The sequence below is a fragment of the Ruditapes philippinarum genome, unplaced genomic scaffold, assembly GCF_026571515.1.
Source record: "Ruditapes philippinarum isolate M1 unplaced genomic scaffold, ASM2657151v2 ctg2265_1_1_1_1, whole genome shotgun sequence".
NCBI classification, from domain to species: domain Eukaryota; kingdom Metazoa; phylum Mollusca; class Bivalvia; order Venerida; family Veneridae; genus Ruditapes; species Ruditapes philippinarum.
This window is the reverse complement of record NW_026859606.1, coordinates 82,412-101,719: the sequence shown is the minus strand read 5'-3', so window position 1 is coordinate 101,719 and position 19,308 is coordinate 82,412. Positions and strand designations below refer to the sequence as shown.

The following is a 19,308-nucleotide window of genomic DNA, read 5'->3' as shown; positions in this document are numbered from 1 at the left end:
AAATTCCGTAATCATAAAGCCGATGGTTGTAAAGAGAATGAATTTGGCAAAAAAATGCGGATCTTCAGCTATCAAAATACTTGGATCCGGATAAACATAGTTCAACACCAAACTGATGGCGTAAGGTATGTGTAAAACTAGGAAACAGACCGATATTGATAACAATAAGATTGTCATTTTTCTGTTTTCGCTTGCTTTTCTATCAATGGTGTCTTGATTGCTAGCTATATTTATACGAGCCTTAGTCATGGCGCTAAGTCTACAAAGAATCGCTATATTACAAGTACAAATGCAAACAACTGGGATGTATATATAGTAAAGTGATTCTGTGTGAATCCAAACTGCACTGAAAAAAGCTGTCTGAAAACATACGGACACGGTAACTTTGCCAGTCCAGTAGTTGCGAACGTCAAATTCTGTTAGATAAGGTATTCCCAACAACAAACATAGCAACAGAAGCAATACTAACGTTATTTTAGTGTTTCTGATAGAACACCATGTTGCCAATTTCATAGGAAATATAACTGCAATAAATCGCTCTATTGTCCAAGACATCAAAATCATGTTTGAATATATCAATGATACGTGTACAATATATTGTGGAACTGTGCAACCAGCTAGACTTATATCAGAGTTGGCTGACCACGACTGATATGCACATCTTGTTACTACTGTACTAAGATCAGCAACTCCCAATGTAATCATGTACATTTCAGATGTATGACGCGGTTTTATATTTGCTGCTACTATGATCGTGAGAAGATTTGTGATCATCCCAGGAATATTTGGAGCATATGGGAAGGCATTCGTCAAAGCTTTATAATAAGTATATTCCTTAAAGTCTCTATAGGTAACAATTGTTTTATTTGAAGATTTTGTGATATTATTTGAACAGTTCTCTCCTTCTGCATTTTTGCCTGAGACAGAACAATTCAACGTTTGCAACAAGTTGGTATTTATGCTGTCCACATATGGAGTAGGTGTTGTGTGATTTATATCTATGTAATGGTCATCCGTCACACCGGAAACAGGTTCTGTGGTTACAACATTTGTCTGTGATATCGTTGATATTGTTTTTAGTTCCTTATTTTGTATTGTTGATGAGGTACCTGAGATCGCTTTCATGTTTGCAAAAATGGATGTCAGAATCAGCACTATAAGACTTCCCACTGATATAAATGAACATCCCATATTTACCTGTGCATGAAAAATATACACTAAAATTCAATACAAGTAAGCATGAATGTAGTATTATAAATCAAACTAAATCATAAAATAATCAAAACACTATTTTATGTTTATTCATTATTGAATTCCCAACATTCATCATTTACAGGTAAGTAAAATTGAACTTTAGCGCAAATTTAAATGTTTGGATTAGGGATTAAAAGAAAACAGAATTGCAGTAAATCAATGTGGCCGATCAGTGTTTTAATTTTGAAACACATTCATCAATATTAACACTAAAAAGAGTTGGAATAAAACAAACCAGTGTAAGCAAGCAAATTGCAGCACTGAAAAGTACGGTTAATTACAATCTTAAGCATATTCAAACTATACTATCTTAAATAGTTAAAATTGAAAGTTATATTTAAGTTATAAAATTTAGTAGTATAGAGTATAGGAGTATTTAGTATCATCTAGTAGTATATCGTATAGAAATATTTTAAGCATCATATGCAATGATCTTGAAGCAATAAAGCTGACATTTTTGTAGTAATATCGAATTAACTTCAGAAACATATTTGTCGCGCTGCGTTACTGTCGTTCTTAGAAAATTAAAACATTTCCAAATCTACTTTGTATGTGAAAAAAATGTTTCCATTTTTACAATCAAACACAAGTTATTTAACACTAAATCAAACGTTCAAATACGTTTTATATTTAATTTAATTTTCCCTCGCTTATAAAACTTGACTACAAGGATATGTTCCAAAAACTCTTAAAGTCAAGTACGTTTAACCTTACATTTACTATCAAAACAATCTAGGAAACATGACAAGTTATATTATGTCCAATTTAGTTATGAAACTGAATATTTGAATTTTTTATAGAAAAATATGATCATTACAGACCACTTCAGATTAATGTATTTATACATATAGATATTGTTATGAGCAAAAGTAATGAAACAAACACAGTCAAAAGAGATATACTTACGTTTTACTGGTATATGTTAAATGTTTTATACTTGTTTTTTTTATTGTCTAAAAGTGTACATTCCTTCTTTAATTAAGATCCGCTTTTTTAAACAGTCATATTTTTTACGAAAATTTAAATGGTAAAATTAAACTTTTCAGTCCAAATACAAGATATATTTATAATCTTACCTTGTGAAGCAACTTTTATATATATGATGGTTAACGATATTGCGTTTACAGCTATCATTAATAGTAATGATCGGAACATCTTCATTAGGATTTACATAAAGAGATCTTGCATGTGTTGATGAAATTTGGACAATCATTCCTCGATAAACTATCAAGAAAACGCATTAACCAAAACATCAAAGCCAGAATTTTAACTTCCTTGTAGGTCAAGGTACTTATGATAATATGTTATTCTTTTAAAACTACGCAATTCAACTATATATTGACCGTTCATTTTCTTCGATAAATGTCAGGTGTTCAAAACCCAAATGCGAGGTAGGTACAACAAATGTATGGCATACTATCATTACTTTCTGAGCTGTTTTAATAAATATTGTAATTAGATAACAAAAAGACTATAATAGATCTTCAGAGACACAGAGCAACAATTCTAGAAACACTTAAAGTTATGATGTTGTCTACATTCAAACTCAAACGAAAAAAGCTTTTACGGACTACAAGCATCCAGTCGTTCTTACGGAATAAAGTTAAAACTTCCACAAGGTTTGAAACACTTTAAAACAAATCATACTTTATCTAAATTAAGACTCGATGCTTTGATTCTGATTTGAGTCAAAGGAAGATCACCGTCATGTTGTTAAGAGGTCAATTTTTGTAAGAGTTCCATGTCAGAAAACATTCTTCCTAAGTTTTATCAATAGTTATCTAGTTGTTTAAGAGAAATCGAACAAAAGGGAATGTTAACGGATGTATTACTATATACGTACGTTAAATAGAAGCTCACTAATAGCTCACACTCACATGCTAACCTGTCGCCTACGAAAGGATAGACGATGGAAACTTGCTTTTACAAACACCCCTAATTTTAGCTTTAAACAATATTGATCTAATACTTGTAAGCATCTTACATCATAGAACAATTTGTTGAAATAATTGGCAGGTTTATTCTATCACACATACAGTTCAAGACAGATATTTCTACTAATGAATGAGACTACAAATAAATATATAAAATATAAGTAAAAACGTATATAGGTTTGCTCTCACTTAACTTTTAACCTTATTCAAACAAATCAGCAATGGCATACGGCATTTTACCTGAACATGAACCATTAAAGAAAACATATTAATGTATCCTCGGGCGAATAGAATGTTTCCGGAAATTGGCCTATATACTATTACACGTACAAGTATTATGTGTAGAAATATTTACGGGCTTTAAACCTTTTCGGGGCTTTTCATATATAAATACGTGAACAAGTACATAAACTGTTAGTTAAAATATAACTGTAGTATGCGTTAGAAAAGAATATGTTTTTGACATTTAATTTAAATGTTAACCACGTCAATTTGGCTTGTTTCTAATTGAATTATCAAATAAAATTTGTTTTAGTAACGTATAGTTGATTAAGAATTGGTAGTCCCTATTTTTGTTACATCTTCATATTTTTCCTTTTGCATATATTCCCTTGTTAACGGCCATTCGTGACTTTAGAAATGGCAATAGTCATTGGATAGGAGTCTTGATCTGATTGGTAGATAATTTGACCAACACATGCAATATATGTTGAAATATTTCCTTAAGTGGATGTTTTGATCGTCATAATTAAACATAAATGATATCTATTAACGCAAAATCGGTTTGTTTTCCTTAAATATATTAAACGTGTCCACAGCTACTTTTTATTGCACATGGAATTCGTGTACATTGAAAGGTATGATAAATAAATTGTTATTTTCCTGAAAAAAAAAATTTTTCAAGAAAAGTCTCTTATCAAGAACATAATTACAATGTCCATCTTTTACAACTTTTTTCAATGGAATAGAAGAAACTTGGGAAGGATTAAATAGTCGACACTAACAATAACACGTAAGTTTGTCCATATTTGGATTGATTCAAATATTAAACAATATTAAACGATTGTTTTCATTGATATTTGAAAGTAAACAAACTTAATCGAATTCTCAATTTTTGTTGTATACAAATAAGTGGTACAATTCTTTCTTCTTGGTATATAAATGCCATACATTATAGCTAAGACAGTGATTCAATTCTAAAGTATAAAATTTATACAATTAATTATATTTTGATTATACTAAGAATATAAAAAAACTTAACATGTTGATTTAAATATTTATGTGTAAAACACAATTTTTCGTGGAAAATATCATTTGTATTATGGTTTAGGATTAGTCTTTATTAAAATTTGACTCATTTTTAATTGAAGTAGAAACACGGCCTGCCTGTCATAGTATTTTAATGTTTGAATATTATTTTTAAATTTTTGTCACACAGAGTTTTGATACAAATGTATGTATATATGTGCTCTATCAAAGATTATGAAACAATTTATATACTACATTGAAATCAGTAAGAAGCAGTTGAATGCAATGCTCGTTTGAAAAAAAACACACCCTTATACGTTAAAAATGAAAAGAAGTTACTTTTATCAAATAAATTATAAATAATTGAGTTTATTGTAGCTTTGCCCAGTATTAGGGGACGCAGCTTCCAAAACACGGTTTGAGCATTCTCTTGTTCGAATCAGACATATTCAGTAAGAATGTCCTACATATCAATAAACTTTTGCACTTAAGGTATTTTACCAAAAGATGAGCTAAAGTATATCTTTAACATTAGTTCCAGATAATCACGATAACTTGTCATAAATGTAGCTTTTATTTTTATATACAGGACATTATGGTATATACAGTTATATATGTGGAAAGTCTAACATTGCTTAACCAGATATCAGTGTTTGCAAACATGAAAAAAACCTCCGATATGTCATCAACAAAACAAAATAAGGCACTAAAAGCAATCTCAACGGCATTGTCGATACATATTAACATTGTGACAGATGACCATTTCATGAATACGAATCACACAAAACCAACTTCTGACAACGACAGAAAAAAATACCACTTTATGGCAAACGATTAATTGCTCTGTTGTAATTAAATGATAAAAAATGGAACAAAAGAACTGTTTAGTTGATTTACCAATAACTTAAAATAACACAATCGTCACCTATAGCGATTTTATTGATTATAAACATTACAAAAATGCGCTTCAAATCGCATAGTATGACACACATATTCCTAGTTTGAAAACAAATTCCTTTAAAATTATAAAAGCATCAAACATAAAACCGCGTCATACATCTGAAATGTACACGATTACATTTGGAATCGCCGATTTTATCACTGTAGTAACAAGATGTACATTACAGGTGTGGCCCATTTACACTAATCAAAATGCTTAATAAGTTGCAAGATTTCCAGATTTGTCATTCACGTAGCATTGATATAGTCAAATTTTATGTCGATGTCTTGGACAATTGAGCGATTTATTGCTGTAATATTTTCAATGAAATCAGTAACATGTTATTCTTAGAAACACCAAAATAACATTAGTCTGTTTTTTTTTAAATATTACTTCATTTTGTACTTGGTGTACTATTTTTGACTGAATATCACGCTTTTACTTTTTGCACTGGTAAAGTATTTGTTTCCGTGTGTTTTGAAACAATATTTGGTATGGGCTTACACAGCTTCCGTTTACTATACCTATATCCTAGTGGTCTGTGTATGTGTAAACATGGAAGCACTTAGTGTGAAATAACATGTCATAAAAGAAGCAAATAGTAAACACAGTAACATGTGGACGTCAATTTAAAATCACTGTAACTGTATTTATTGCTCAAGAACAACAAAAGCAAATGAAATGGTTCAGCTTATTGGCCAATATTAAGAAACTTTTTTGGAAATTATAGAAGAACACAAAAATTAAGTAGCTTTTTAGAACTAAAAAAAGCTTAACTTTGGCAAATCAGGCCTTTAAAATATCAAATGTACCTCTGCAACAAATTTCGTCATACATAAATATTATGATACTTTGGGCATATTGTTTATGCATCTCTCCTCTCAAAATTCTGGGACAACAAATTGTGCAATTGTCTTTTGTAGTAGAAGTTTTTATCTGATGGGTTCACTTGGTATTACTAAACATTGGGAAATGTAGAAAAAGTATTTTATATATACATATATCGCCTTTACAGTTAAGAATGTCTTATATAAAGATATTGGATTGGAGGGGGTGGAGAAGGTACACTAAAAACACTAAAAGCACTTTAACACGGACCATGGAAACTATGTGCGGCATGAAGCGCTTGCAAAATACTATTCAAGTAATCACTTAAAAAATCGGTCGTTGCGTAGTGCCTTTTTACACATGTTCTATCATTATTTTCTAGCAAAATTTTCAATGATTATTTAATCTTAGCTGGAATTGTCTGATTTAAAATAGTTAAAATAGAATAGAATAAATGTTTTTATTATTATTATTATTATTATTATTATTATTATTATTATTATTATTATTATTATTATTATTTAAAACTTCGATAATATTTACCTTCAGATGGAAGATGCGAAAATTGTATAAATCTTTCGTATAAATGAACCCCTTACAACAACGGTATGATAAGCGCAGTAGAATTCGCAAGGACTTGCTTAATCCGTATGTAGCGTAATGTTTGATAAATGCCTAGCAAAAAAGAAAAACAAAACAACAACAGAAGCAACAAAAAGTAAACAAAAACAAAAAGAACAACAGAACTTTGAAATCATGAGACGTTTACTACTATAGATATTGTGCATATGGATATGTACATTACATTGTTATGTTGGGTTAACAAAGAAATAAGTTAAATGTGTGAGAAAATATCATCTATGGAGGACCCTTTTCGCGTAACATAGTGTCCACTGTTATCAAAACATAAGAAGATGACCAGCAAACAGATACCTGGTAGAGCAACGTATGGGAACATTATTATATGATTTGGCGTGCTCTTTACACAGCTCTTAGAGGAGAAAGTGATCTTCAAGTACAACAAAAGAAAACTTACATATAAAGTGCTCCGAATTTTAAAGGAAATTAACGGTCTCATGCCAAGGTTTTGTTTTTCCAGTTTAATCTATTTTATGAAATCATTTTTTTTTATTTCATAACAACTCCTTTAACACTTTTATTAATTACCAAAGCGATGTTTACGAGACATTTTAATTGAGTTTAGGCGTTGCACGAAAATCAGATTTGCATATTCATTGCATAAATGAAAACTTTGTACAAGCATGCATAATTTGCATATTTCTTATGCAGAAATATATGGGAATCACATTTCTTTGAAAATGAAAAACAAAATCAACAAAACAGAATGGATGTGGTAATTTGGTCTAACCTACGCTAAGAATCTAAACATGTAAATAAATAGTAATACGTAATACCGGGAGTTGTTTATTTTCAAAATATCAAGTTAAAGTCCATCTGAAATAAGTGAATTCATAGATTTAAAGCAAACAATACATTATTTATGTAACTACTATTATGGTTGTTGAAACCGAAAGTAAAAAATGCCAATCTGTTGACATTAAGTCGAATCTGTTAGGGGGTATATTTAAATTAAAAATGGTCGTCAGAAATATTTCAATCAAAATTGTACCGAAACAGTCTTTATTTACCTTAAGATGTCAAATATTTATATTCGTTTTACATCACATGAGATTAAATTATCCGTTTATGATAACATCTGAAACCACGTGGTAGAACTTCTTTCAATCCGTATTAAAGGAATTCCATTGAAGTTTAAAGTATAAAACACAAAATTTAAATTGAATACATAGATCACCTGGTGTACTAAAAATCGGTAGATACGCAAAAGATAATTAAGAAATTTACTGAAAAAAAATAGATTGAAAATCATACTTTTGTGTTATTCTTAGCCCGATTTGAGAGAAAAGCGTTGAAATGATTTTTTCAATTTTGGATCATTTTACACAAAAAGAATAATTATTCTGGAAAACGGAGTGAGCGAATGATTTGACATTCTACACACAAGTTTTTTGGCATATATCTACATCAAATTTAAAATTTATGTCGGACAATCATTCCCAGTCCTATCATGTCCAAACACCTCAGTGGAGTCGAGGACGTTCCGATTGCTAGAATCCAAGAACCAAGAACCAGGATTGCACGCCTCAAAGTAACACAATCACTATTTAAAGAATTCTAAACTGCGTTTTCGAAATAACAAAATAGCAAAGCAAATGACAGAGAGCAAATGGTTAGGAGTAAATTACAAGTATCAAACGGGGCAATTAGCCAGTAGAAAATAGCATGTCTGCTCGACGTTCCAAAGTAAACAGTTCTAATACTTGATAATTAGATCCATAAAACCGAATCTCTTCATTTGACTTAACAAGTATGGACATTTCCTTCGGGTTAATTTCATAGGCCATTTATTATGTAAATGCATGTTCTCTTAGATGCACAATGCAAGAAAATGTTTTCTAATTGCAGCTTTCCGAGTAATATGTCTTATCGACACTAGTTTTAAACTGACGATTTTTTTGTCTTCCAAACGTCTGATGAAAACCAATTCTTTGTAAGCAGCATTTTTGTTGTTTTTTTTTCTGAATTAAAGTTAAATGCATTACCAGTTAATTAGTATTTTAAAAAATTGAAAGCACAATAAAGGGTGAAAGGAAAATCTTTTATGCAGATATGTTTAAAGAACATGTAACTTTTAAATAGTGTTTTAAACATAAAAAGCATTTGCATATACTCATTGACAAACAATCTGACAGTAATGTTATAACGTTTATTTTCAGATATCTTTCTCAGATGTCGGAATAAGATTTTGTGATATTATTTGAACAGTTTTCTCCTTCCGCATTTTTGCCTGAGACGGAACAATTCAACGTTTGCAACAAGTTGGTATTTATGCTCTCCACATATGGAGTAGGTTTTGTGTGATTTGTATCTACTAAATGGTCATCCGTCACACCGGAAGCAGGTTCTGTGGTTACAACATTTGTCTGTGATATCGTTGATGTTGTTTTTAGTTCCTTATTTTGTATTGTTGATGAGGTACCTGAGATTGCTTTCATGTTTGCAAAAATCGATGTCAGAATCAGCACTGTAAGACTTCCCACTGATATAACTGAACATCCCATATTTACCTGTGCATGAAAAATATACACCAAAATTCAAAACAAATAAGCATGAATGCAATATTATCAATCAAACTAAATAATAAAATAATCAAAAATATTTTATGTCTATTCATTATTGAATTCCCAACATTCATCATTGAAACTGTTACAGGTAAGCAAATTGAAGTTTAGCAAAAATCTTCTTCTTTTTTTGGACTTGGGAGACAAAGAAAGCAGAATTGCAGTAAATCAATGTTGCCGATAACAATAGATGAAATATGTGTTTTAATTGTATAACACAGTTATCAATATTAAAGTTAAAAATAGTTGAAATGAAACAAATAATGAAAGCAAGCAAATTGAAGCATTGCAACTACAATCTTAAGCATATTCAATCTATACCATCTTAAAATAGTTTTTAAACATGAAATTAATATTAAGTATTATAATTTAGTAGTATATAGTATAGTAGTATTGAGTATTATTAAGACGTTTATTGTATAGAAATATTTAAATACGTAAAGATACAAACACAGTCAAAAGGTAAATACTTACGTTTTACTGATATATGTTTAATGTTTTATACTTGTAATATATTTTTTCTTTTATTGTCTGAAAGTGTCCATTCCTTTTTATTAAGATCCACTTTTTGAAACATTCATATTTTTATGATGTTTTAATGGTTGAATCATACTTTTCAGTCCAAATACAAGATATATTTATACTCAAACCTTGTGAAGCACCTTTTATATATATGATGGTTAACGACATTGCGTTTACATCTAACATTAATGATTTCCCTAGTAATGATCGGAACATCTTCATCAGGATTTACGTAAAGAGATCTTGCATGTGTTGATGAAATTTGGACAATCAGTCATCGATAAACTATCAAGAAAACGCATTAACCAAATATAATCACAGTTAGAATTTTAACTTCCTTGTAGGTAAAAGTACTTATGTTTTTACAACTACACAATTCAACTGAATATTGACTGTTCTTTTAATAGATATATTATATATATATGGCATACTATCAAACATTTCTGAACTTAAACATTTTTTTGACTTTTCAAAATAATGTAATTAGATGACAAGAAGCCAATACTTGTTCTATAATTATATATATACGGAGGCACAGATCAAAGGTTCTTTAATTAAAAAAGGGGTACGCCGACAGTTTGAAAGTTTTCCACGTTCAAACTTAATCGAAAAAGGCTTTTACGAACTACAAGCATCCAGTCGTTCTTAAGGAATAAAGTTAAAACTTCCACAAGCTAAGTGGAAAGGTTTAAAACACTTTTTAAAATCATGCTTTATCTAAATCTAGGACTCGTTGCTTTTATTCTAATTTGATTTAAAAGTAGATCACCGTCATGTTGTTTAAAGGTCAATTTCTGTAAAAGTTTCATGTAAGAAAACATTCTGTCCAAGTTTCATCAATAAGTATTCAGTTGTATAAGAGAAATCAAACAAAAGGGAATGTTAACGGGTGTATTACGTACGTTAAATAATAGCTCACTAATAGTTCACACTCACATGCAAACATGTCGCCCACGAAAGGATAGAAAAAGAAACTTGCTTTTACAAACACCCCTAATTTCAGTGTTCAACAAGATTGATCTTATACTTGAAAGCATCTTAAATCATAGAACAATTTGTATAACTTATATTAATTAGCAGTTTTTTTTCTATCACACAAACAGTTCAAGAAAGATATATCTACTAATGAATGAGACTACAAATAAATATACAAATATAAGTATAAACGTATATATTTTGCTCTCACTTGACTTTTAACCTTATTCAAACAAATCAACAATGACATACGGTATTTTATCTGAACATGAACCATTATAGAAAACATGTTAATCTATCCTCGGGCGAACACCTTTTTAAAACTTAAGGAAGGAAAATCGGTAAGCTTCCTTAAGTATTTAAAAGGTGTCCACAACTACTTTTTATTGCAAATTTGTTTCCTGTACATTGAAAGGTACGATAAATCATTTTTCATTTTCCTGAAAAAATAACTATTTTTTTCTAAAACATGTCTCTTATCAAAAACGGAATTATAATGTCCATCTTTTACAAGAATAGAAGGAACTTGGGAAGGATTACAAAGTTGACACTAACAATAACACGTAAGTTTGTCCCTATTTCGTTTGATTCAAATATTAAACGATATTAAAAGATTGCTTTCATTGATATTTGAAAGTAAACCAACTTAATCGAATTCTCCATTTTTTGTTGTATACAAATGAACAGAGTGGTACAATTCTTTCTTCTTGTATATAAATGTCATGCATTATAGCAAAGACAGTGATTAAATTCTGAAGTATTAAAATTATTCAATTAATTATATTTTGATTATACATGTACTAGGAAGATGAAAATACTTACCGTTGACATGTTGATTTAAATATTTATGTGACAAATACAATTTCTCGTGGAAATGATCATTTGAATTTTGGTTAAGGATTATTCTTTATAAAAAACGGTAAAAAACGGACTGTTTTTAATTGAAACAGATGCACGGACTTACTTTAATAGAATTTTAATGTTTGAATATAAGAAATGTCCTTACACATATGCGATCTATAAATGATTATGAATACATGGTCTAAACCTACATGAAATGGTACATTTATGTGGAAAAATATTTTCAGTCCCATCATGTCAAAAAACCTCAGTGGAGTCCCTTTAATACAATGGTTACGTTTAAAAATTTTGTCACATATTTCTAAAAATGTTGCAGTAATAAAATTCTCTTTCTCTCTCATTAAGCAATTAAATGCAATTATCAATAGTTTAAATCGGCTAATTCCTCGAAACTCTGGCTTACTTTACAATTCCCCATTCAAAAATATTAGATTCCTTTTGTTATCATGCAAATTTAAAGATCCTGTAACACATTTTTTTTCATGGTTTTATTTCATAAATATGATGCTCAAATTAAGATTTGTCAATATTGTTTGTTCCAATAAGCATTATTTATAAAGATATTACCCAATTTAACATTTCATGTAAATAAAGGGAGGTAATTAGAAATTTATTTTCTATAAATTCTAAGTCAAATTTTCCAATACGAAATGAATGCATGTAATTTATTGATTAAATTTAATGTGCATAAATATTTGCAGTACACATTTTACATATTCTTCGATGTTTGAAAATTGTTTTATTTGCATAATTATATACATATATATTTTTTTGCAAGTGTGGTATACACACAATAACAATATCAATCACAAAACATACAGGATCTTTAATACAACAATCTGGCTTAAATTACAATTAGCGTACCCCCCTTTGTTAATCTTTACCGTCATTTTCTGCGCTCTCCCCGATGATATAATACGATACAGTACAATTTCAAGTAAATCTGATATTAAACGCACTATTATCAATAGTTTAAATCGACTTATTCCTCAAATTACAATACCCCATTCAAATATATTAAGTCCAGTTTATTGTATTGCACATTAAATACTATAATCTGACTCAAATAACAATAAGCGTATCCACTTCCTAAATTTCTGCCACTCCCTGGTGTTATAATACGTGCGTATTCTATTCAAAATGATATTCTGTAAAACAAACAGTATTTAATATCTAAAATGTGACCAAAATCATAATTCATTCTTCAAATTAGAGATTATTAAAACGTTTATATTTATATATAAATTTGCTAAAATATCGCGTATAAATATTTTCTCATCGAAAAGTATAGTAGTTTAGTATTATCATTTATACCTAATAAGAATTTATTCACAAGGGATATCACTATTCTGTATAACAAACAACATTAAATATCAAATTTGGCCAAACTTTCATCAATATTTCTTCTTCTTATTAGTACAACTCTTTTACTTTATTCAAATTTGACATATTGATTACGGATTTTTATATAAATTTGCCGGTACGAAAATTCTATTTTATTTTTTCAAAAGCAATCATTATCTAAATTTTTAATCAACTTTCCTAAATAACCGTCTTGTCATTATTATAATGCACGTCTAACTAACAATACACCTTTCTTCGTATTCTTATCCCCTTTGTTATAAAACCCTTATATTAAGATTAATTATATAAACACACTACTTGATTACGTATCTAACCAACAATAAATTGTGTAATGCCATTCAAAATATAATTCAAAATAATCTCGCGCATGCGCAGTAAGTGATTCCAAAGTGACATCTATGCTGCTTTCTTTATGTCTATTGTTAACACATGGCTAGGATATGATGCCTGCTTTTAAAATTTGTCTTTTTGACGTCTTGTCTTTAATATGCAGGCTTCATAACCTCAGATCCCCTTTCAAAATTCCATTTTATTTAGTTCCGCCCATTGTTTTCTCGTTTAGGGCACACACACATTCTTTTTACTTGTGAACCATACGCCGCTTTTCATGAAATGACACGACTGTGTCACATTGAAGGTTTCATGACAATCGCCGTATGAACACATTTGCGGATGTTTCTAAATTCAAAATTTCACCATTTTTGTGTTTAAATGTTGAATTCTGCTAGAGCCGGTCCTAGAGGGTGTGGATGGTAACATTCAATTTCAAGTACCGTCCATGTACAGGCTCAACAGGCTCAATCAAACAGAGCCTGCAAATTTTACAATTTTGCCGTCTTGGGTTTTCTTTAGGGATTCTGTTTGTCTCTATTTTGTTAATATTTTTTGCGGTCGCGATACATCTAACTGGCTTTCCTGGTTAATTACCAGTAATTAACAGCTTCAGTTTCAGAGTCAGAGACAAATGACCATAACACTTAGTGTACGAAGAAATTATCCCGCCCTGATGATCGAACCAGGACCCCTGAATTCCTAGTTTGATGTCCCATTTTTGAGCTAAGCTTAGCAGACGGACTTTGTGTTAGAGACAAAAAAAACGTCTTTCATCTAAAATATTTAAATATATTACAATTAATAATTACTGATATAGCATATCTTTAAATCAGTTAGCTCATCTCCCGGCCTTGTGCTGATTAAATACATGCATATGCCCTTGTGCAATGTTATCGTATGCAAACAAAAGTTTAATGCTTTACTGTCCTACTTTATCACATATACGTTAAAAGGGAGGACATAAACATTGTGTCCTATTTTAACAGATTTCAAGTTATAGTTTGTTTTTGTTAAACTGGACTTTTACAGAAGACCATTTAGGTAATATTGTGATTTAAAGTTGCAAATTTAAACTTATTTTAAAAATAAATAAGATGCAATTTATACAGATTTATGCAATATTTGTACATGAACTAGATTTTAACTTTTGTTGAATATGACATTTTTTTCAGTAAATAAAGCATTTCTAAAATGTCATTTTTACAATGTGAAAGAGTTAAAAATTTACTAAATTTTAGCAGAAATGTTCAAATATTTTATTGTTTTATTAGTAATTTTGATATATATCAACTTCATTGGTTTATAAGTAATTTTGATATACATTTAGAAAATTCAGTCATGACTGAAGTGCTGGTACCAGATGCTGGAGGTGCTACAGCTAAAATGGTGGATATTGGAGGATTTATTCAACCGCTATTTATGAAAACACCCACAGAGACACAAAGGGTATTCGAAAGTGTCCCGACATTCAAGTTTCGCAAGGATGATTTAATGCTGTGTACATTTGCTAAAACAGGTTATTGTCAGAACTAAAATTTGTGATCGTTATAGTACTTGAAGTAGTATTTTACACAGAAAGAATGGAGTATACATTATGGAATAGAAGTTTATTTGATTTGCGACACAATACGACTTACGAAGGTGTTACGAGGCGTAATTTATGGAGCGCCCGGACTGTATTGTGTGTAGAATGACTGATATACCTGGTGAAATGTCATTCTGTTGAGTCTGAGATACAATATGCATGGTGGAAATCCCAATATGCTGGGTGGAAATCCAAATGTGCTCAGTTATTGAAGTGTTATGTAGCATATTACTATAACCGAACATAATAACTGTAACACCCTACAACCTATGTTTTTAACTCAACATAATTGTGTTACCACATGCATGTTTGTTTCAATAAATGAATATAACGACTAATGCACCAGACAATATATTGACTTGGCTGAATAAAATACAGTCAGCGTACAACATAACACTTCAATAACTGAGCACATTGGGATTTCCACCCACACGGTGGAGAATCACGCCGTTCGTTACCCAAACAAGCAAGATGGCGGATGCGGTCGAAAAGTAGGATTTTCCCTTTTTTTCCTGAAATTTGTGGTGTTCTAGTGTAAAGGAACATATAAAAACCTTCACCACAATTTTTCAGACTGACAGGATTTTATTTCATGATGTTTTGCCCAGTACTTCATCCGAAATGCGCGTCACCAGATTCGAAGCGAGAGAATTTTCCATCGGTTTGATCGTGGTAACGTAGGGCTTCTTCTCTAAAATCCACTGTTTCTGTTTCATATATGTATATTAACTGAAACCAATGACTTTAAAAAGTTGTAATATGTCGTCATCTAAGCATTCATGCCCATTCTGGCTAGAATGACTGCTTTAATTTTAATACCGGGACATTTTTCGGAAATGATAACGTATGGCGCACTAAATATCAATGATAACGTACGGCGCATTTATCTGCTTAAATGGATTTTCTATATAATAGAAAAGTTATGTTAACCAGACATAAGAAAATGTGTAGAACCAAATAAAGAAACTGAATATGAGTTAGTGTTTGCATAATAATGTATGTCATGTGTTGTTTTTTTTTCTTTTGTATCGGACAGAAATATCTGATCCGGGGGCGCTTTTGCATTGTGCTGTAACGAGGCTTGTTTGTGCAGGTGCACGTGAGATGGATATTTAAATCCATACGTAATCACGAGTGATTATATTTTGCATATCAAACTCGAATATAGAGCAGCATACCCCACATTTGGTGTTTTGAATTTTTTTTTATTTTCAATCGCAACTTTTCGGTTTTTCCGTCAGTCTTCGGATAAGGACCTCGAAAACAATAATATTATACACAGAACGGATGAGGTATTTCGGTCTAACCTACGCTAGGAAACTAAATATGTTAACAAATAGTAATTTAATGCTGAGAGTTATTGACAAGTTTATTCCCATTATATCAAGTAAAGGTCCACCTAAAATAAGTGAATTCATACATAAAAAGCAAACAATATATTATGTATATATTTATTATTATGGTTGAAGAAACCGAAAGTTCAAAATGCAAACCTGTTGACATTAAGTCGGATTTTTTAAAATTGTCCATCACTGGGAATTTTTGAATAAAAAAAGTGTTGAAAGAAATATATTCAATCATAATTATACCGAAACATACATATTCTTTTTACATTGCAAAGTCTGTTTTTGTTTTCATCTGAAATCACGTGGTAGTCCAGCTTTATATATTTCATCCCATGAAAACATTGTATTTTTTGAAAATAATGAAGAACAAAAGCCGATACTATATCGAATTCCGTTCATAGTCACGGTACTTCATCGAACCGCAAAATGACGTAATAAAGTGTGTAATTATGATGCCAAATAAAGTTTGACACTAAGTATATTAGTATTCACCTGAAGCTGTTCTCCAGAAGTTAGAAACATTCTCCTGTCGATATCGCTCCCGTCAAAGTTTCTAATTTCTGTGGAATAGCAGGGATGAACACTAACATATACAAAAAGTCCTAAAAAGTTAAACTTGATCCCACATTTCAAATATCTATGTACATGTTAGTATTCATCCGTGTTATTCTACAGAAATAAGAAACTTTGACGGGAGAGATATCGACAGGAGAATGTTTTCACTACAGCATACTTTGTATGATTTATGATCACTCAATATCGTTATTAGAATAGCATCTACGATCATCTCATTACTTACATTCCACGTGCATTTAACTGCCGAAGTGCCTTTTCTAGTTCTCCTTTCATAACAGTATAATGAAACGCAAGGCGGCCATTTTCGTCAGCACAGTTGAAAATGTTAGTAGAAGAGTTGTAATATTCTTCCTCTACCCGCAGTTGCACTAGAACATTGTCTATCAGTACACATCTACCCTTTAAAGCAATATAGTGTAATGGGGACCGTTTAAATGGTAGTCCGCACTTATTGAATACAGTTGGTCTATACCGTGCAATTTCTTTAAGGGTATCCGCAGATGGCTGAATATTTTCATCCATGCTTTTAATAATATGTGCTCCAAGAACTTCGTCTGTAATTTGTGTATGAAATGTCCAAATAAAATTAAACACATTTCCACTTTTGATCAGAAATAGATACAAAAATGGTTCTATAACTGTTTGAAATTCTTCCCATCTAAGTTCTCGTATTGTAAACATTAAAGATATTTCCCATGCTTTTTTCAAAATGATGCATGGGGGTTCTTTAGAAAGGCAGCTTTTGAATTGATTTAAGAATGTCAAATGAGATTGCGGACTAAAATGCGCCATGACAACCACCTCATTTTGAGTCTCCCTAATCGCATTGACTTCAGCAAGTGCATATTGAACTGGTGTCAATGCATTTACGTCTTTTTGATCCAAAAGTTTTCTGAACTCTTACGGATAGTTGATTGTTACATATTCGATGATAGAAAAATGGCCATTTACCAGTGCATAGTGTAAAATATTTCTTTTGAACACATCGGTTGATTGCATATTCATATTACATAATGTAATAAAAAATTGGAAGCATAGCAATGAACTAGTTTGGAAGTTCATAACGTTAACATGATTTAAACTATACCTCTGCGAATTTTGATCGAATAAACACGTATGATGCAAGAATCCTCTTTCATTTATATCCTTTATATCTGGAATTACGATTTCAAATTTATCTGTCAGCCGAAATAAACTTTGAGGTGACGGTGTAATCGCAGCTATATGATATGCAGTAGAACCATTTTTACATTTGATACTGCTAATATCAAGCCTTAAGTATTTTATTGCAAAATCAATGACCTCAATGTTTGCATCTCTTGAAGCAATATGAATTGGATAAATTCCGTCTTCATCAGCAGAATTCCAATCAGTAACAATTTTTTCTTGGATAACATACTTTATAAAGTTTTCTCGCCTATATTTTAAAGAAAGATGAACAAATGTAGAACCACTTTCACAATAATGTTGTTCAATATATAAAAGGCCGTTCATGACTAAAATGTGACTATTTGATATTTTTTGTAAATATAATAAGCTAGAGTGGTGTGTGTCAAAATAATACGGATCGCATATGTCTGTTAAAATATGATCTGTAAGTAAAGGCAACAAATCAAACTGATTTTTCACTACACATAGCAATGTTGCCGTATATCCGAATGAATCTGTGCAATGAAGTAATCCTGGAAATATTTTTATTAAAAGTTTTGCTACCTCCGTTGAACCTGTCCTAATTGCTGCGTGAATTGGTGTTTCCTTTGCTACAATCCACCATTTATCAAGGGGTATACAATATGATAAGAAAGAAGCCGTTTTTTTTTTCGAAAATAACGTCTTACTTTAATGCTTTTAAAATGTTCTACTTTCATGTCTTTAATTGAATTTCTAGACATTTCATTAGATATACAACTAAGGGTTAATTTTCGTTCAATCAAAGACAGGATGATATTTCATTTCCGGATCGAGCACTATAGCAAAGGCAGTCGGATAGCATATCATTGTCCAAATTGGCAAATGTCTGTAAAACATTTAAGTTCCCCATTTCACAAGCAATATCACTCGGACGCTGTCCAAGGGATGTTTTCCAATAGATCATATCTTTTTTGTATTCTAAAAGTTTACTGACTATGTTTTCATGTCCATGTTTAGCAGGTATATGCATACGGCCGTATCCATAGAAACGAGATTGTTTTATATCCTTTATTTAATATATCATAGGATTCTACAGCACAACAAAGCTAACGTTGGCTCCGATATGTAGAAGAAGCAAAAGCTGGTCAATATTTCCTTTTAAAGCTGCAATAAATGATGGGGATTGTCCCTCTTGTAGTGTGCTTAC

At 30.7% G+C, this 19,308-nt stretch overlaps 1 protein-coding gene across 1 annotated transcript in view; it reads right to left on the bottom strand.

Annotated features, from left to right (window-relative positions):
• Positions 1 to 585: 585 nt before the first annotated feature.
• LOC132757226 (uncharacterized) overlaps positions 586 to 19,308 on the bottom strand; it is a gene marked incomplete at its 3' end in the record, with an annotated part of 29,417 nt that continues 10,694 nt past the window's right edge. The window contains exon 2 of the mRNA XM_060748440.1: positions 586 to 1,197. Coding sequence (XP_060604423.1) covers positions 586 to 1,197 — 612 coding nt within the window. The remainder of the gene's footprint in view (positions 1,198 to 19,308) is intronic.